Source organism: Myiozetetes cayanensis, unplaced genomic scaffold, assembly GCF_022539395.1.
Source record: "Myiozetetes cayanensis isolate MyiCay16 unplaced genomic scaffold, myiCay2020 scf337, whole genome shotgun sequence".
In the NCBI taxonomy this organism is placed as follows: Eukaryota; Metazoa; Chordata; class Aves; order Passeriformes; family Tyrannidae; genus Myiozetetes; species Myiozetetes cayanensis.
Genome location: NW_026087563.1, coordinates 6,149 through 21,887, shown reverse-complemented (window position 1 = coordinate 21,887; position 15,739 = coordinate 6,149). Strand labels below are relative to the sequence as shown.

General features: G+C 41.3%; 1 protein-coding gene across 1 annotated transcript; it reads right to left on the bottom strand.

Annotated features, from left to right (window-relative positions):
• Positions 1-644: 644 nt before the first annotated feature.
• Positions 645-7,509, bottom strand: LOC126646222 (transmembrane emp24 domain-containing protein 7-like). Its single transcript, XM_050327422.1, has 3 exons — positions 7,139-7,509; positions 5,748-5,993; positions 645-3,273 (listed from the first exon to the last, which is right to left on the bottom strand). Exons 1-3 carry the CDS (start codon positions 7,304-7,306, stop codon positions 3,037-3,039), a joined length of 651 nt encoding a protein of 216 aa, XP_050183379.1. The 5' UTR covers positions 7,307-7,509; the 3' UTR covers positions 645-3,036.
• Between the last annotated feature and the right edge of the window lie 8,230 nt (positions 7,510-15,739).

Sequence of the window (15,739 nt, the reverse complement as noted above, 5' to 3'; positions counted from 1 at the left end):
AGACATGGGACTGGGACTGTTCAGCCTGAAGAAGAGAAGGTTCCAGGAAGACCTTATAGCACCTTCTAGCACCTAAAGTGGGCCTACAAAGAGGTTGGAGAGGGACTTTTTACAAGGACGTGCAGTGATGAGACAAGGGGGAATGACTTTAAACTGAAGGAGGGCAGGTTTAGAGTAGATATTGGGAGGAAATTCTCTACTGTGAGGGTGGTGAGGAACTGGAACAGGTTGCCCAGAGAGGTTGTGGACTCCCCATTCCAGGAAGTGTTCAAGGCCAGGCTGGAAGGGGCTCTGGGTAACCTGGTCTAATAGAAGGTTTCCTGCCCTAGCAGGGGGGTTGGAGCTAGATGATCTTTAAGGTCCCTTCCAACCCAAACCATTCTATGATTAATTTGTATTTCCCCATACAACATTCACAGGGTCTTTTTGTCTCATTCAAACTTCCCCCCCTCCCTTTCAACTAAAACAACAACTAACATGTCAGGACATGAAAAGAAATTATGCAAACATAAAAACACAATAGGAATAGTTGAAACCTTTCACAACTTCAAACACAGTTGTATCTCATTTAACACAGGGTGATTTAATTGCATATCACACCACTAACTGAAATATTCACATATGCAGCTTTAGTAAAAAAATAATTAAGAAAAAAAGATAAATGCTTTATGATTTTTTTTTATCGTATTGAAGTGGTAGCATGTGTTTTATTATATCCTATCCAATCACTTGTTTTAAAAAATATACAAAATTTTCAAATGTGTAGCATATTTTTCATAACCCCAGATTAAAGGCCTTTTTAAGCTATTGCTGCAGATGATACAGCATTATACCAGAGGTTTAGTTCACATACCTAATTTCAATGCAAAATTCAAGTCCGCTAAACCTCAGGAGGAATAATATTGATCTAAACAGCCCCATTCAACAAATTCAAATATTTATAAAAAAATTAGAGACATGTATGCCACAGTCAGATAATACTTTGTTTACCCCATTGTTTACTAAGTTTGACAGTACACAGAGTTGACTTAGTGGAAAACCACTTCCATTTTTGAAACAAATTTTTTTGTGTGTGATTAAAGCTACTCAACAAGTGATATTCAGGCATCAGAAGATTATAGTGGATACTATAAAAATTATATCATGTTTTTATCTGACTCTAGCACCTAAATTGCTAGTGTCAGATAAATTACCCTTCATTACCATTTCTGTAATGAAATGAAAAAAAAAAAAACAAAAACCTGAGGATCATTTGCTGAAACATAAGGATAAAGCATATAGGTACAATCAAGAACATTGTGTGCAGGCATAAAAAGAGAGCACTAGTTTTTGAGTTTTGATCTTTGAGATTCTGTTACAATTTCAGGGAAGCTTGTACCTCAAAAATGGAACTGCAATACTGCAAGTTCAATACAAGATAGTAAGACATTATACATTATTCTGAATATAATATTAAGCTTTTTATTACCCCTGTGACCTTTTAACTAATTTTTGAAGTCTTAAAGTTGTTTTCTTCAGTTCTGAAAGGGTAGGTTATCGGTTTACAAAAGAGATAAGAAGTATTTTTTTTTAACTACCACACCATTTTAAAGTCATCTTAGGTCATCAGTGTCCAAGTGCACGTGTATATCCTGTCAATTTTTTAATGGAAAATAATATAGGCAATTAATGAGAATTTAGCATTCTTTGCTTCCTGAAAACTAGTTTAAGTGGAGTATTTTTTAATTAGAATTAGTAACTCAATTTTTTAATCTTAGTTTTGTTTGTGTGTACTTAAAAATGGGTCCAAGTTCATTTATTCCTCCAGAACCATCTGAACAAGTTTATCCTTATTTTGAGTAGCTCAATTAAAGCTACTTGTATGTAAATGTTTACTATCTTCAACATCCAAATAAAACAAGATTTTATTACAATACCTGAACTAAAGACATGAACAGTGGAAGCAATGCAGCTACAAATCTGCCAAAAAGATACCACAAAACATTTAAAACATTTTTGACCACTAACGGAAAAGAACAGCAATTACATGCACAAGGTCATAATGTATCAGTGCACCAAACAGAGAAATAAAGTACGCAGCACTCACACAATGCAGTATTAGTATTAAATTGGCTTCTTAATAGGAAAACAATTTAATTAAAAGCTTTGCATGTGCCTAATGGATGCAATATAACTGGTGCTGGTGCTGTAGTGCTTGATAAAAAACAAACTATCTCTGGTCTTAAACAAGTAGCAGCACAAGTAGAGAGATTGCATAGCTTCAGTAAGAAAGTTAAAATATTCCCCATTTTATTGCATTTTTAAAAACAACTTGGAGATTTAAAATTTTTGAATAGAGAAAGCACATTTCTCAAATAGTCTCAGTTTAGAAGTTGTTTAGTAAAACATTGTAAAAAAGGAAATGCATTATATTTTAATGTAGAAAATTGTATTTAAGCAAATACACTCAATTATAAAATTTAGTAGGTTTTGAAGGTAGAGATTTACCAGGCAGGTAGAGAATTTGCATCATTATGTAGTATCAAGTTTGCAACAGTTTTACAGATAAGCAAAGGATATAATTATTTTTTTTTTACAGCAAATCAGAACAGTGCAATACATCTCACAACTACAGTTCATCACATTAGCTTACAAATCAAATATATTCAGCCCAAAAATTAAAGTCAAATCAAATGTTCATGAGTATTGTCTTTCACATCAGAGTCTAGATTGGTGAATTCTTTTAAAGTACTATAGCACAGATGGGTAATCATATCAGTAAAGTTAAACCCAAATTGGATTAAAATCAGCAAAACCAAAGAGAGGCTGGCCATTGCCAGATATTTAATACAAGTATCATAAAACATTAAGTTTACTCTATATTTCAAATTGGGTGTCCCTTTCATAACTTTTGGAGTATGTTTTGCAATTTTAATCAATGAGGAGGGGTAGATATTTAAATGTTTCATATATATAGTTCCTTGTACTTACAATTAATTGGAGACTGGTAATTTCACAAGTGAATAGCACAATGACCTGAAGCATTATCATTACCAGTTATGATGCAACATGGGTTGTTGTGGTTCTTTTATCTGAGAAGAAGCTTTTGAGGAGAAATACCTGCCCAATACTAACTACAAGAAGAATCATTGCCTCCCCTATTGACCAATAGGCTACTCTTGTGTTTAAATCCTCTGCTCTGCTGCGGCCTTGTGCTTCTCTCAACCGGAAATGAGTCTGATAATCAATGACAGACTTCAGAGTTTCATGAATTGAAACACACGCAGACTCCACCTAGAGAAGCAAATTAATACACATGCTCAATTAAGAATCCTTCTAATGTTTGTTCTGTGATTTGATATTTTAAATTAGGATTCACATAGCTTTATAAATGAAAGATTAACTGAGTCCACTGTCAGACTGAAATACTATAAATCTAACATATCAATCAAGTTTTACACACAGGGATGTGACTGACTTAAGAACCAAAGTGTGCAAAACTGCAGATGTAATACAAAGTAATGCACTCTAAGAGCCAGAAACTGAATATTAAAATTCATGCATGTTTGGGTTCAAAAGTAAATATAAACACTGTATTGAAATATGTCAGTGATACAACATTTGTTAATTCCACATACACCAGTAAAACAAGCAGTAAATCTTTCTCCAGATCTGGATAGCTAGTAAGTTTCTTATATCATTAAGATTTGCATAGTAGATATTAAAACACTTTTAGATTTCACAAGTTTGTGATTCTTCATCACATAATACCCAAACTTCAGTTTCACAGAAGCCTGAAATGTAGGTTGCTGACTTCAACATGTTCTTTTGGCAGGAGACCCTTCTATTAGTCACATATGTAAAAAGTGATTAGATAAAAGAGAACTCTTATCTTTCAGTGTTCCTGGATGCTCCCTACCATATTTATATAATAAACACTCAAGACCAAATTGCCCAACTAAATGTGTCATCTTTCATAAAAATCACATTCCCTTTTCTAACCTGAAAAATCTTAAACTTTTTCAATATATGTACTACAGGCTTTCCAATACCTAGATACACATAAAGTTCCTCCATTTTCAGTTTACCTTCTGAAAGAAAGAGTCAATACCCATGATTGTCTTTTGACCATCAAGAAATTAATGAATATCTTCAAAATACTTAAGTTTTAGAACAACTAACCAACTGGTTATTCCCCTAAAAATCATTATTTCCTGAAGATCAAAAGCATAATCTATTATAAAGCAAGTGTTTGACACCTTAATAAAAACAATTGTCAGTTATATCTGTGTCAAATCAACTTTTCAAGTTCATGACTTTCAGGACAGGTGTCTGAAAAAGTCCGAGATAGTCTTCTAAACAAAATTCAGGAAGAGATTTGCATTAAGTTCTGTCATTTGTTTCACTGCTAAATTATAGAGCCCTCCCCTACTCTGCAGCAGGGATCTTAAATAAAGTCTAGTTTCGGGGATTTACCTTTTACAGTCCCTGTGAAAGTCTGCCCAAATCTGGTCATACTACAAGCCTCAAGAAAATTGCAATGGAGAACCTACTTACCAAAGATGTGTTTTTCTTTGAAAGTTAACTTCCCCTTTCCCAAAGATCTGATTTGCATTATTTATGCTATAACCCAGTGATAAACTTTTTCTTATAACTTCTCCCACAGCCTGCAAAGATGCTGGATCTAGAATCTGCATGTTCTGTGTTCTCAATACCCTCTACTGGTGCCAAAGTATCAACCAACAACACCCCCACACACGCTAATACACAAAAACCCCCAAACATATAACAGTGCACAGAATGGAGACTAAAAAAAGTGCAGGGAAAAAGGGAGCTACATGATCAAGAATCAAAAGACAACATAAAGCAGAAGAGAAAGGTGAACAGAAGGAGATAAGAATTCTGAATTCACAGCAAGTCACCTACTCATTACAAGTCTTTAGCCATTGCAGACCTACATGGAGTAAATTCAAGTGAGTAAAATGGATATTTGGCAAGTGGCATTTCTACCACTGAGTTCAAACTAGTAAAATAGTGGTAACATTCAGCATATTAAAATGGTTGTTTAAAGTACAGTTTGGTAACAATTATAGTGTAAGAATGTTAGAATTCATGAAGTTACTGTTCCAAGTGAAGTTGGCTGATTTAGTTTGGGTAGAAGTGGTGTAAAACTAAAATTATGAAGAAAGAAAGAAATATTAGGAAAATAAGTCTGGAGCAAGAGTACTGCTTTGCCACTTAAATGTCTTATAAATGACATATCTAGAAACCAGTTAAGTATGACTGATTTTGTTCATTTGTGTAATTTGCTAGAATTCTCTTCCAATTTTACAAGTGACAGTTACATAAGAGATCAACCATTCAAGTCTTTCCCTCAAAAAAGACTCTAAACTATTTTAATATAAAACCAAATTGTTCTCAAAGTTTCTCCAAAGTTCAGGAAATTTGAAAACCCTGATCCACTGATATTTTACACTTTATAAAATCCACACTTACACAGACATAGAACCATGGCATAAAAAAATTCCCCTAAACTCTAGGCCGCTGTATATTTTCCCTAATTTCCACTTAAACACTTGGTAATTTCTCCTCAGCTCTGCAGTCTATAAGTCCTAATTTTCAGAAAATGCTCACTTTTAGTAATAGGGTTTATTTTAAAGATGTTCCAGCCCATTCATTTTCAACAGCGATATAGATGTCTAATGTAGTTGAAATTGAAAGACATCCCCTCCACCTAACAGTTGCTGTCAAACCCAACAATATTTTACCTGAGTAAGTGCAGTTGCTCTGTTCTCACTAGGAAACAGTGGTGGATCTTCTCCAACCTGGAAATCAAAGTACACAGTTTTGTGTGTGAAAGTAGAGAACTCATTGCTAAAGCAGAATTTGTATGTTCCATTTCTGGATGCAGTAAATGTGAAGCTATCATATTGTTTCTTCATCTCTTTGTATAATACAGCACCATCAGGACCTTCCAACCGACAGTCAACATCATAATGACCTCCAGTGATCACCTGAAAAAAATCCAAGAAATTGTCTTAAGCAGAACAGACATCCAGCTAGCGCACCCCGAGATAGCATTGCAAATTGTTTGATCTGACAAAAGTTTTAAAATAAAATGCATTAATTTAAGAGTCTTTCAATGCAAGTTTGAAAAAAAAAATCCTCATCCTATGAAGGACTCACAGAACAATTCAAAATAAGGTCTTTTAAATTGAGGATATGTAACATCAACTACGTTTTCTAACAGTTTACCAAGGAAGCTTTAGTTACTTCATTTTAAGATACTAGTACTATAGCAAAGGCTAGAGTAGATGAAATTTGATGGGGCAAAGACATAACTGTAATAAATTAGTAATTTACTATATCCACAAGCCCATCCATACAATTTATTCAGCAAGTTGAGGCTGCCAAAATGCAATAAACCAGCTATTTTATGTATGACCTAAACTGTCCAACTAGCCTATTAGGTCAAGCTGCTTTATGTTGCAGAAATGGCATATGTTCAGTAGAACAGGTATTACAGCCTGACTCATTTTCATATGTGTACATCAACAGAGCAATGTTCTGGAGGTTCTGCTGCCTTGCTCCTGCACAATTAATGACAGTAATTCTTTCCAACACTAGCATGTTCAAAATATATCTACAAATAACTCAAAACTTCATATGATTGTCTTTTGTCAGTCTTTGATTATTGTTGGTCCATAACATGTTCTTCTGTAGAATCACACTAGTTATTCTATCTCCACTGCAAGAGCAACTGGTAGTTTAGGTATTCATAGCTTACTACTCTGTAATGTGATTCTGATAACTCTCAGGCTAGTAGATAAATGTAATCCTTGCTCCAAGCTTCTTGCCTTTAAGATAAAGCATCCTGAAGGATGAAAAAACTTTTATCCAAAGACACATTCCTTTTATATGCATACAGAAGCTTTCTAAAATAATAGACATTTGATTTGAAATACGTAAATATCCATTCAAACATATGCTATAACGATTTGTTGAGAGGCACCAAGCACTAGAAGCAACACTTCAGATAAGCTGTTTGCATAACATAGTTTGAGTGCCCACCAATTTATATAGGTATTAAGCCTCTAATACTATCGGCAAAAGTGAAATAACAAGAGACTCCCCGGGGGCCGAGGGAAGCACGGAGTACCTGAAACTCGAGGGTGCACTTAGTACCCTGGACAATTTCCTCGTAAAAACACTGTTTGTCGTTGTCAGGCAGCTCGAAAGTGATTTCGGAGGCCCATACTGCGCAAGCTACCAGGAGCAGCGTCAGCCACCCCCACGGTCCCGTAGTTCCAGAGCCCCGTAACAGCATCACTCAGCGTACAGTGCGAACTAATAGTAACAGAGTTTGAGCCGGGAGGAAAGAGGGCAAGCCCCGCGTCGGAGGCCAGCAGGCGCAGAACCAGAAAGAAGATGTCTACGGCGCCAACCGATCACAACAGAGAAAACTAACTGAGGAAGAGCGCTGCGCTCTCAAAAGCAACCACGGCCCCTAGTACCGCCCTTAATACAAGGTCTTCCGGGTGAGTCCCCATGGTTTTATAGAGGTGGCGTTCAGCGTGAAAGGGACTGCTCCCCGCCTCTCTCGAGCGCAGTTGCGCGTTTGCTGCCTGGCAACGGTTCTCAGGGAGCATGACGGCCTGGTCTCTGCCTTGGGCCCTGGGCCGGGTCTCGGCCGAGACACCAGCGAGCGGAGGTGGTGTCCACATTCACAGGAATGACCCCTCAGCACCAGAGGTACCATAGGTGCACACGCGAGGCCCGCTCATCCCGGCTTTGTACTGAAGGGTACTCAGATTACATAGCTAATTTAATTTTTATTTTAATTCCTCTCTGTCATACCTGCAAGTCACAGTCCAGACTCTCCAATATAGCAAAACGTTTGGCTCTATGTCCATTGTGTGCAACTATCCAGGGGTTAAACTGTTTTCATATTCCCATGAGGCTTGATTTAGAGCTGAAAGAGTGAACTCTCTTCTCCAAATGCGAGTGAAAAGTGTCTTAAGTGCTATCTCTCTGTATATCTTCAAGTTACTGAATACTCAGGGTTGAATTTCAGAGTTGGAGTTCCAACTTTATATGTCATTTAACATTAATTGCTTCAGAGAGATTGTCCTGGTTTCAGCTGGGATAGTTAATTTTCTTCTTAGTAGCTGGTACAGTGCTGTGTTTTGGATTCAGTATGAGAATAATGTTGATAACACACTGATGTTTTGGATGTTGCTTACTCAAGAAGTTTTCAGTGCCTCATGCTCTGCCAGTGAGCAGGTGCACAAGAAGCTGGGAGGGAGCATGGCCAGGACAGCTAACCCAAACTGACCAAAGGGTTATTCCATACCATAGAATGTCATGCCCAGTATATAGACTGGGGGGGAGGGAGGAGTTTTGCTGGAGCTGCAGTTGCTTGGGTAGTGGCTGGGCATCAGTCAGCTGATGGCAAGCAATTGGGGCTTTTTTTTGCATCACTCATTTTTATTGTTTTTGGTTTTATTTGTTGTTTGGGTTTTTTTTCTTCTTCTTTTTTTTTTTTTTCTTATTAAACTGTCTTTGTCTCAACCCATGGGTTTTTGCACTTTTACCCTTCCAATTATCCCCCCATTCCACTGCAGGGAGAGTGAGCTAGCTGTTGTGTGCTGCTTAGCTGCCTACCAGGTTTAAACCATAACACCCGAGTAGGCCCAGGCCTGTGCTCTGCTGTGCTGTACATACAGCTTGACCTTCAGGCCTACATTGTGCTGCTCAAACTCCTTGGCCTCAGGATAAACTCAGTCAGTTCATTGTAACAGAGGAACCTGAAGGCAGCTCCCACCTGGTACCAGTGATTATGCCACCTGTGTGACCTTGCCATTATCAAAAAGTGTAGAAAGAAGTTCTCATGTGAACATCCTTTCTATTGAAAGGATGACACCCCACCCCAATAAATGAGATAGGGGATCTGTTGACAACTGACATGGAGAGAGCTGAGGTACTCAAGCCCCTGAACCTACCTCAAGGCAGGGACTGAGGGAATGAAGTCCCTCCCACCATAGAAGACCAAGTTTGAGACCATCTGGGGAATCTGAACATAGACAAGTCCATGGGACCTGATAAGATGCATCCCAGAGTCCTTAAGGAGTTGGCTGATGAAGTTGTCAAGCCACTCTCCAACATATTTGAGTGGTGTGGTTGATGTGCCTGAGGGATGGGATACAGTCCAGAGGGATCAGGTGTCACAGGCAGAATGGGAGCTTCAGACAAAGTTTATTAGAGAAGCCCTCCCACTGAGTCAAGAGCTGGAAGAAAGGACTCCCTTGCTTTCTAAATTCCTTCTCAGAGAGGATTCTGGGCATGGCTGGATCCAATCCTAGCCCCAGACTTAGTCAACGGTTCATGTCTATTAATGATATTAATGTCTGTTCATGATATTAAAGATAGCAAAATATTAATCAGAGATTGATGTTGCTCATCCATAGCAACAACAGTGGCAAATCTCTTTCACTCAGCCTTGAGGAGTAACCTTGAAGGGCATCCCCACTCAAGGGAGGAATCTCCACACACACTCCAAGAAGGGATATGTTAGAAGTCCCTACCATTAAAAAGTGGGACTGGGATTTTATAGTATAAAGTGATTGACTGTCAGTCATACATCTCCAGGCCATCTGTGTCAGCTCAGCAACCTTAGATAAGTTATCTGTGTTATCACTTGTTGGTTCCTTTATCAGGGACTTGGTTTGCCACACCCTGACAGGTGCCAGTTTCTGTCAGGAAACATTGTTCTTCCTCAGAATGTTTAACTTTGGGGTTGATGAGTGAGGCTGGTCTCAGCATTCTTCAACACCAAAAGCAGCGTAACCCCCCTCCTCCAGCCAGCACTGGCAACTTTTGCAAATAGGGTAAAGTTTGAGCTGTTTTACCCCCACTTAGGCAGAGTATCCTGCTATACCGGGACAGACTTGAGAAGGGGGTCCATGTGAACCTCAGTGCAAGGTGCTGCACATGGGTTGAGGCCACCCCAGTATCAATACAGTTTGGGGAGATGAAGGGATTAAGAGCAGCCCTGCAGAGAAGGACTTGGGGGTACTGGTGGATGAAAACCTGGATGTGAACCGGCAATGTGTGCTTGCAGCCCAGAAAGCCAACTGTGTCCTGGGTTGCATCAAAAGCAGCATGGCAAGCAGGTCAAGGGAGGGGATTCTGCCCTTCTACTCCACGCTCATGAGACCCCACCTGGAGTAGTGGTTGTTCCAACCTGGAGAAGAGAAGGCACTGAAGAGACCTTATTGTGGCCTTTCAGTACTTAAAGGGGGCTTCTAAGATGGAAAGAGACTTTTAATAGGGTCTGTAGTGACAGGACAGGAGGCAAGGGTTTTACACTGAGAGGGTAGATTTAGATTGGATATAAGGAAGAATTCTTTTATGATGAGGATAGTGGGACACTGGAACAAGTTACCCAGAGAAGTTGTGGAAGCTCCATCATTGGAAGTGTTCAAATTTATGCTGGACAGGGCTTTGAGCAACATGGTCTAGTGGAAGGTATCCCTATCCATGACAGGGGGGTTGGACTAGATGACCTTTAAAGCTTCCTTCTGAACCAAACCATTCTATGATTCTATAACCTCAAATTGGGTCCAAAGAGGTTAGGATAACTGAGTCTCACTTCAAAGAGTCAGCCAGGCCTCTCCAGTGAGAGTCCATGATCTCAAAGAAAACTCCTGTGGAGAATTCAACCTGTTTAGGAAAGGAAGAGTACATGAAACATGGGAAGTTCTTAGAGAGAGACACTCCATTTTGGATTAAAATTAAGTCCTTTTTAAATCATAGAGACATAAGAGGTTGTGGGACACCAGCACTTTGAGCAGCAAATGCTGTTAATTTTGATTTTTCACCTGTAACAGACAATAGATTATGATGTTTTCAGTTCTTTTAGACCAATTTTTATTTTTCTAGAGTATTTCCACTTTTTCAGATAATATATGTACCAACCAGCAACTGATATGAAGTCTTGGCAGTGGACAAAACCAATGAGCAAGAGTCACTGGGAGAAACCGCATCAACACAACATACTAAAATGCCACAAAGGAGAATCAGCGACTGCTTGTACTGGGTGACTCTGCTGAGAGACACTGAGGCACCCATCTGCCAGCTTGATATACAGTTAAGGGAGGTTTACTGCTTGCCAGGAGCCAAGAACTGGGATGTCCCAGAGAGATCACCACAACTGGTTAAAAGCACAGGTTACTATCCCCTACTTCTTTTCCATGTGGGCACCAATGACACAATAAAGCATAGCATGGGCAAGATCAAGCAGGACTTCAAAGCCTTGGGGGCCCAAGTGATCTCCTCTGTCTTGCCAGTCAGGGATAGAGGTTCAAGCAGAAGTTAATGCAGCATACAGATCAATACCTGTGTGATGGATGCATTCCTGCTGTTAGAACTAACTGAACTTTGGTCCAGGCAGATACTCAGCAAGTAGGACAAAGCAAAGTTAATCTTATTTTGTGAGGTCATCAGTGAGAACCCAGCAACAAAACAAAAAAACTTGGATTGGCAGGAGACTGAACTGATAAATAGCTAAAACTGCATGAAAACAGCAGAAAAACTGACTATGAATCAACCACTTTACACTATAAATATCTGCAGCCATCAGGGTCTGCTGAGCTCTCCCTCCATAGCGGTTACATACTACTATGTACTTAATAGTACATATGCCACAGCTATCTTCTTTGTTATTTCCTGAGCACTAGCCATGCATGTTGTGCTTTGTAAGGCACAATCTAATGCCTATCGAGAGTAATATTTAATCATTAAATATCAAGTGATATAACCTGGGGAAGAATAACCCCATACACCAGTACAGACTGGGGGTGACCTGCTAGAAATCAGCTCTGCGGAGAAGGACCTGGAGGTCCTGGTGGACAGCAAGCTGTCCATGAGCCATCAGTGAGGCCTTATGGCTGAGAACACCAATGGTATCCTAGAGTGCATTAGGAAGGGTATTGCCAGCAGGTCAAGGGAGGTGATCCTGCCCCTCTATTCAGCCCTGGTGAGGTCGCATCTGGAGTAGTGTGTCCAGTTCTGGACTCCTCAGTACAAGAGAGACATGGGGCTCCTTAAGTGGGTCCAGCAGAGGGTGACAAAGATGATTAGGGAACTGGAGCATCTCACTTATGAGGAAAGGCTGAGGGAGTTGTGCCTGTTTAACCTGGAGTAAAAAGCACTGAAAGAGGATCTATCAGTATCTGAAGGGAGGGTGTCAAGAGGATGGACCAGGCTCTGCTCAGTACCAGGCAATAGGACAAGAGGCAATGGTCAGAAACTGATTCACAGGAAGTTCCACCTGAATATGAGGAAGAACTTCTTTCCTGTATGGGTGACCATGCCCTGGAACAGATTGCCCAGAGAGGGTGTGGAGTCTCCCTCACTGGGGCTATTCCAGAACCATCTGAACACAATCCTGTTCAGTGTTCTCTAGGATGACCCTGCTTGAGCAGGGAGGTTGGACAGTGGTCCCTTCCAAACTTACCCATTCTCTAATTGTGTGAAACTGTGATTTTGGATGAGAATAGCCAATTAATTCTATGATGTTAATTGCTATATAACACTGTATATTATTACTTCTATGGTGGCTATATGCCCATCATTGCACTGGGTGCCTTACAGCATCTGTCTCCACCACTCCAGATTTGGGGATCTGAACCCTACTCCCTTTTGATTACCACATTAACGAAGAATCAGCTTTGATTAAAACCAGAGAAGTGCAGTGGTGATGGAATCAGAATTGGCTTCAATGTATATCAGTCCAACACCACACACCATCTTTCCTGCCCTGAAAGACTGTTATGACAGATGGAGCCCAAGGTCATGGACTAAATTAACTCAACGCACTTTTACAGTCCACAGACTAAGGAAATTATATCTGTGCGTATATAAATCAAAAGACAGGAAAGGTGATGGGGTATTGGAAAGTGTGGGACCTGGCATGACATAAATGGTATAAAAGAAGAGGTGGATACTCTCCTGGGTTTGTCTGGGATAGAGTTAATTGTCTTCCTAGTAGCTGATACAGTTCTGTGTTTTGGATTCAGTATGAGGATAATGTTGGTGTTTTGGTTGTTGCTCAGCAGTGCTTATCCCTGAGTCAAGGACTTTTCAGTTTCCCATGCTCTGCCAGTGAGCAGATGCACAAGAAACTGGGAGGGAGCATAGCTGAGACAACTGACCAGAACTGGCCAAAGGGATATTCCATACCATAAAATGTCATGCTCAGCATATAAACTGGGGGGAGTTGGCCAGGAGCCATCGATCACTGTTTGGGGACTGTTTGGGCATTGGCCAACAAGTGGTGAGCAATTGTGCATCACTTGTTTCTCTTGGGTTCTCCCCCCCCCTTTTTTTTTAATTATTATTATATTTTACTTTGTTTCAATTATTAAACTTTTCTTATCTCACCCCATGAATTTTTCCTTTTTTTTTCCAGTTCTTCTCCCCATCCCACCAGGGGTGGGGAGGATTACTGAGCTACTTCTGTAAAGGATAATAAAAAGTGTTTTTATAAATACATTAATAGCAAAAGGACGGGCAAGGAAAACCTCCATTCTTTACTGGACATGGGGGGAGGGGAATATAGTTACCAAAGATGAGGAAAAGGCTGAGATACTTAACACCTTCTTTGTCTCCGTTTTCAACAGTAAGACAGGTCATCCTCAGGACAACTGGCCTCCTGTGCTAGTAGACAGGGACAGGGAGCAGAATAGCCCCCCTGCAATCCAGGAGAAAGCAGTGACATGCTGAACCACTTGGATCCTCACAAGTCTAGGGGACCAGATGGGATCCATCCTAGGGTGATGAGGGAGCTGGTGGAAGAGGTCACCAAGACACTTTCCATCATTTATCATCAGTCCTGGCTAACCGGAGAGGTCCCAGATGACTGGAAGTTGAACAGTATGATGCCCATCCATAAAAGGGGCCAGAAGGAGGATCTGGGAAACTACAGGCCTATCAGCCTGTTTTGGGTCTAGCTGAGCTGGAGTTCATTTCCTCATAGCAGCCCTCACAGTGCTGTGCTTTGCATTGGTAGCTAGGAGGGTGTTGATAACATACCAGTGTTTTGGCTACTGCTGAGCACAGCATCAGCACTGTAACATTCCTTCCCCAATCAAGGGCAGGATTCTGGGAGGGGACACAACCAGGCCAGCTGACCCAAACTAACCAAAGGGATATTCCATACCATATGATGTCAGCTCAGATATAAAAGCAAAGGCAAGGAGCAGGAAGGGGGGGCATTCGTTGTTTACAGTGGTTGCCTGCTGAGAAACTATGTGTGCTAAAAGCCCTGCTTCCCAGGACATGGTCAGACATTGCTTGCTAATGGGAAATAGAGAATAAACCTTGTTATTTTCCACTTTGCTTGTGCTTTCACTTCTGCTTTAGTAAACTGCCTTATTTCAACCTACGAATTGTTTTCCATCTTATTCTCTCTCCCCTGTCCAGCTGGGGAGTGATATAGTGGCTTGATGGGCACCTGGCTTCCAGCCAAGGTCAAACCACTACATAGCCTGACCTTGGTGCCTGACAAAGTTATGGAACAGGTCATCTTGAGTGTGATCACAGGGCACCTACAGGATGGCCAGGGGATCAGACCCAACCAGCATGGATTTAGGAGGGTCAGGTCCTGCCTGACCAACCTGATCTCCTTTTGTGACCAGGTGACCCACCTAGTGGATAAGGGGAAGGCTGTGGATGGGTCTACCTGGGCTTCTGCAAAGCCTTTGACACCATCTCCCATAGCATACTCCTGTAAAAGCTGGCAGCCCATGGCTTGGATAGGTGCACTCTTTGCTGGGTTAAGAACTGGCTGGATGGCCAGGCCCAGAGAGTGGTGGGGAATGGCGCTGCATCCAGATGGTGGCCAGTAACTAGTGGTGTCCCCAGGGATCAGTGTTGGGCCCAGTCATGTTTAATATCTTTATTGATGATCTGGATGAGGAGATTGGGTCTACCATTATCAGATTTGCAGATAACACCAAGTTGGGGGGGAGTGTCGATCTGCTGGAGGGTAGGGGGGCTCTGCAGAGGGATCTGGACAGGCTGGATAGATGGGCCAAATCCAATGGTATGAGGTTCAACAAGACCAAGTACCAGGTCCTGCACTCTGGTCACAATAACCCCCTCCAGCACTACAGGTTGGGGACAGAGTGGCTGGAGAGCAGCCAGGCAGAAAGGGACCTGGGGGTACTGATTGACAGCAGTCTGAACATGAGCCAGCATGTTCCCAGGTGGGCAAGAAGGCCAATGGCATCCTGACCTGGATCAGGAATAGTGGGGCCAGCAGGACCAGGGAAGTACTCAGAGTTGGTGAGGCTGCACCTCAAGTAATGCGTCCATTTCTGGGCCCCTCAGTTTAGGAAGAATGTTGAGGTGCTGGAGCAGGTCCAGAGAAGGGCAATGAGGCTGCTGAAGGGTCTGGAGCACAAGTCCTATGAGGAGAGGCTGAAGGAGCTGGGGTTGTTTAGCCTGGAGAGGAGGAGGCTCAGGGGAGACCTCATCACTCTCTACATCTACCTGAAAAGAGGTTGTAGCCAGGTGGGGGTCAGTCTCTTCTCCCAGGCAACTAGCAACATGACAAGAGAACACAGTCTTAAGTTGTGCCAGGGGAGGTTTAGGTTGGACATTAGGAAGAAGTTCTTTACAGAGAGGGTAATCAGGCGTTGGAATGGGCTGCCCAGGGAAGTGGTGGAGTCACCATCCCTGGAGGTGTTTAAGAAAA

Excerpts from the sequence above, each read along its gene's own strand:
- LOC126646222 (XM_050327422.1), bottom strand. The coding sequence starts at position 7,306 with ATGCTGTTACGGGGCTCTGGAACTACGGGACCGTGGGGGTGGCTGACG. Across the intron at positions 5,994-7,138 it reads AGTGCACCCTCGAGTTTCAG|GTGATCACTGGAGGTCATTA; the intron begins GTACTCCGTGCT and ends GATTTTTTTCAG. Across the intron at positions 3,274-5,747 it reads GAGCAACTGCACTTACTCAG|GTGGAGTCTGCGTGTGTTTC; the intron begins GTAAAATATTGT and ends TTGCTTCTCTAG.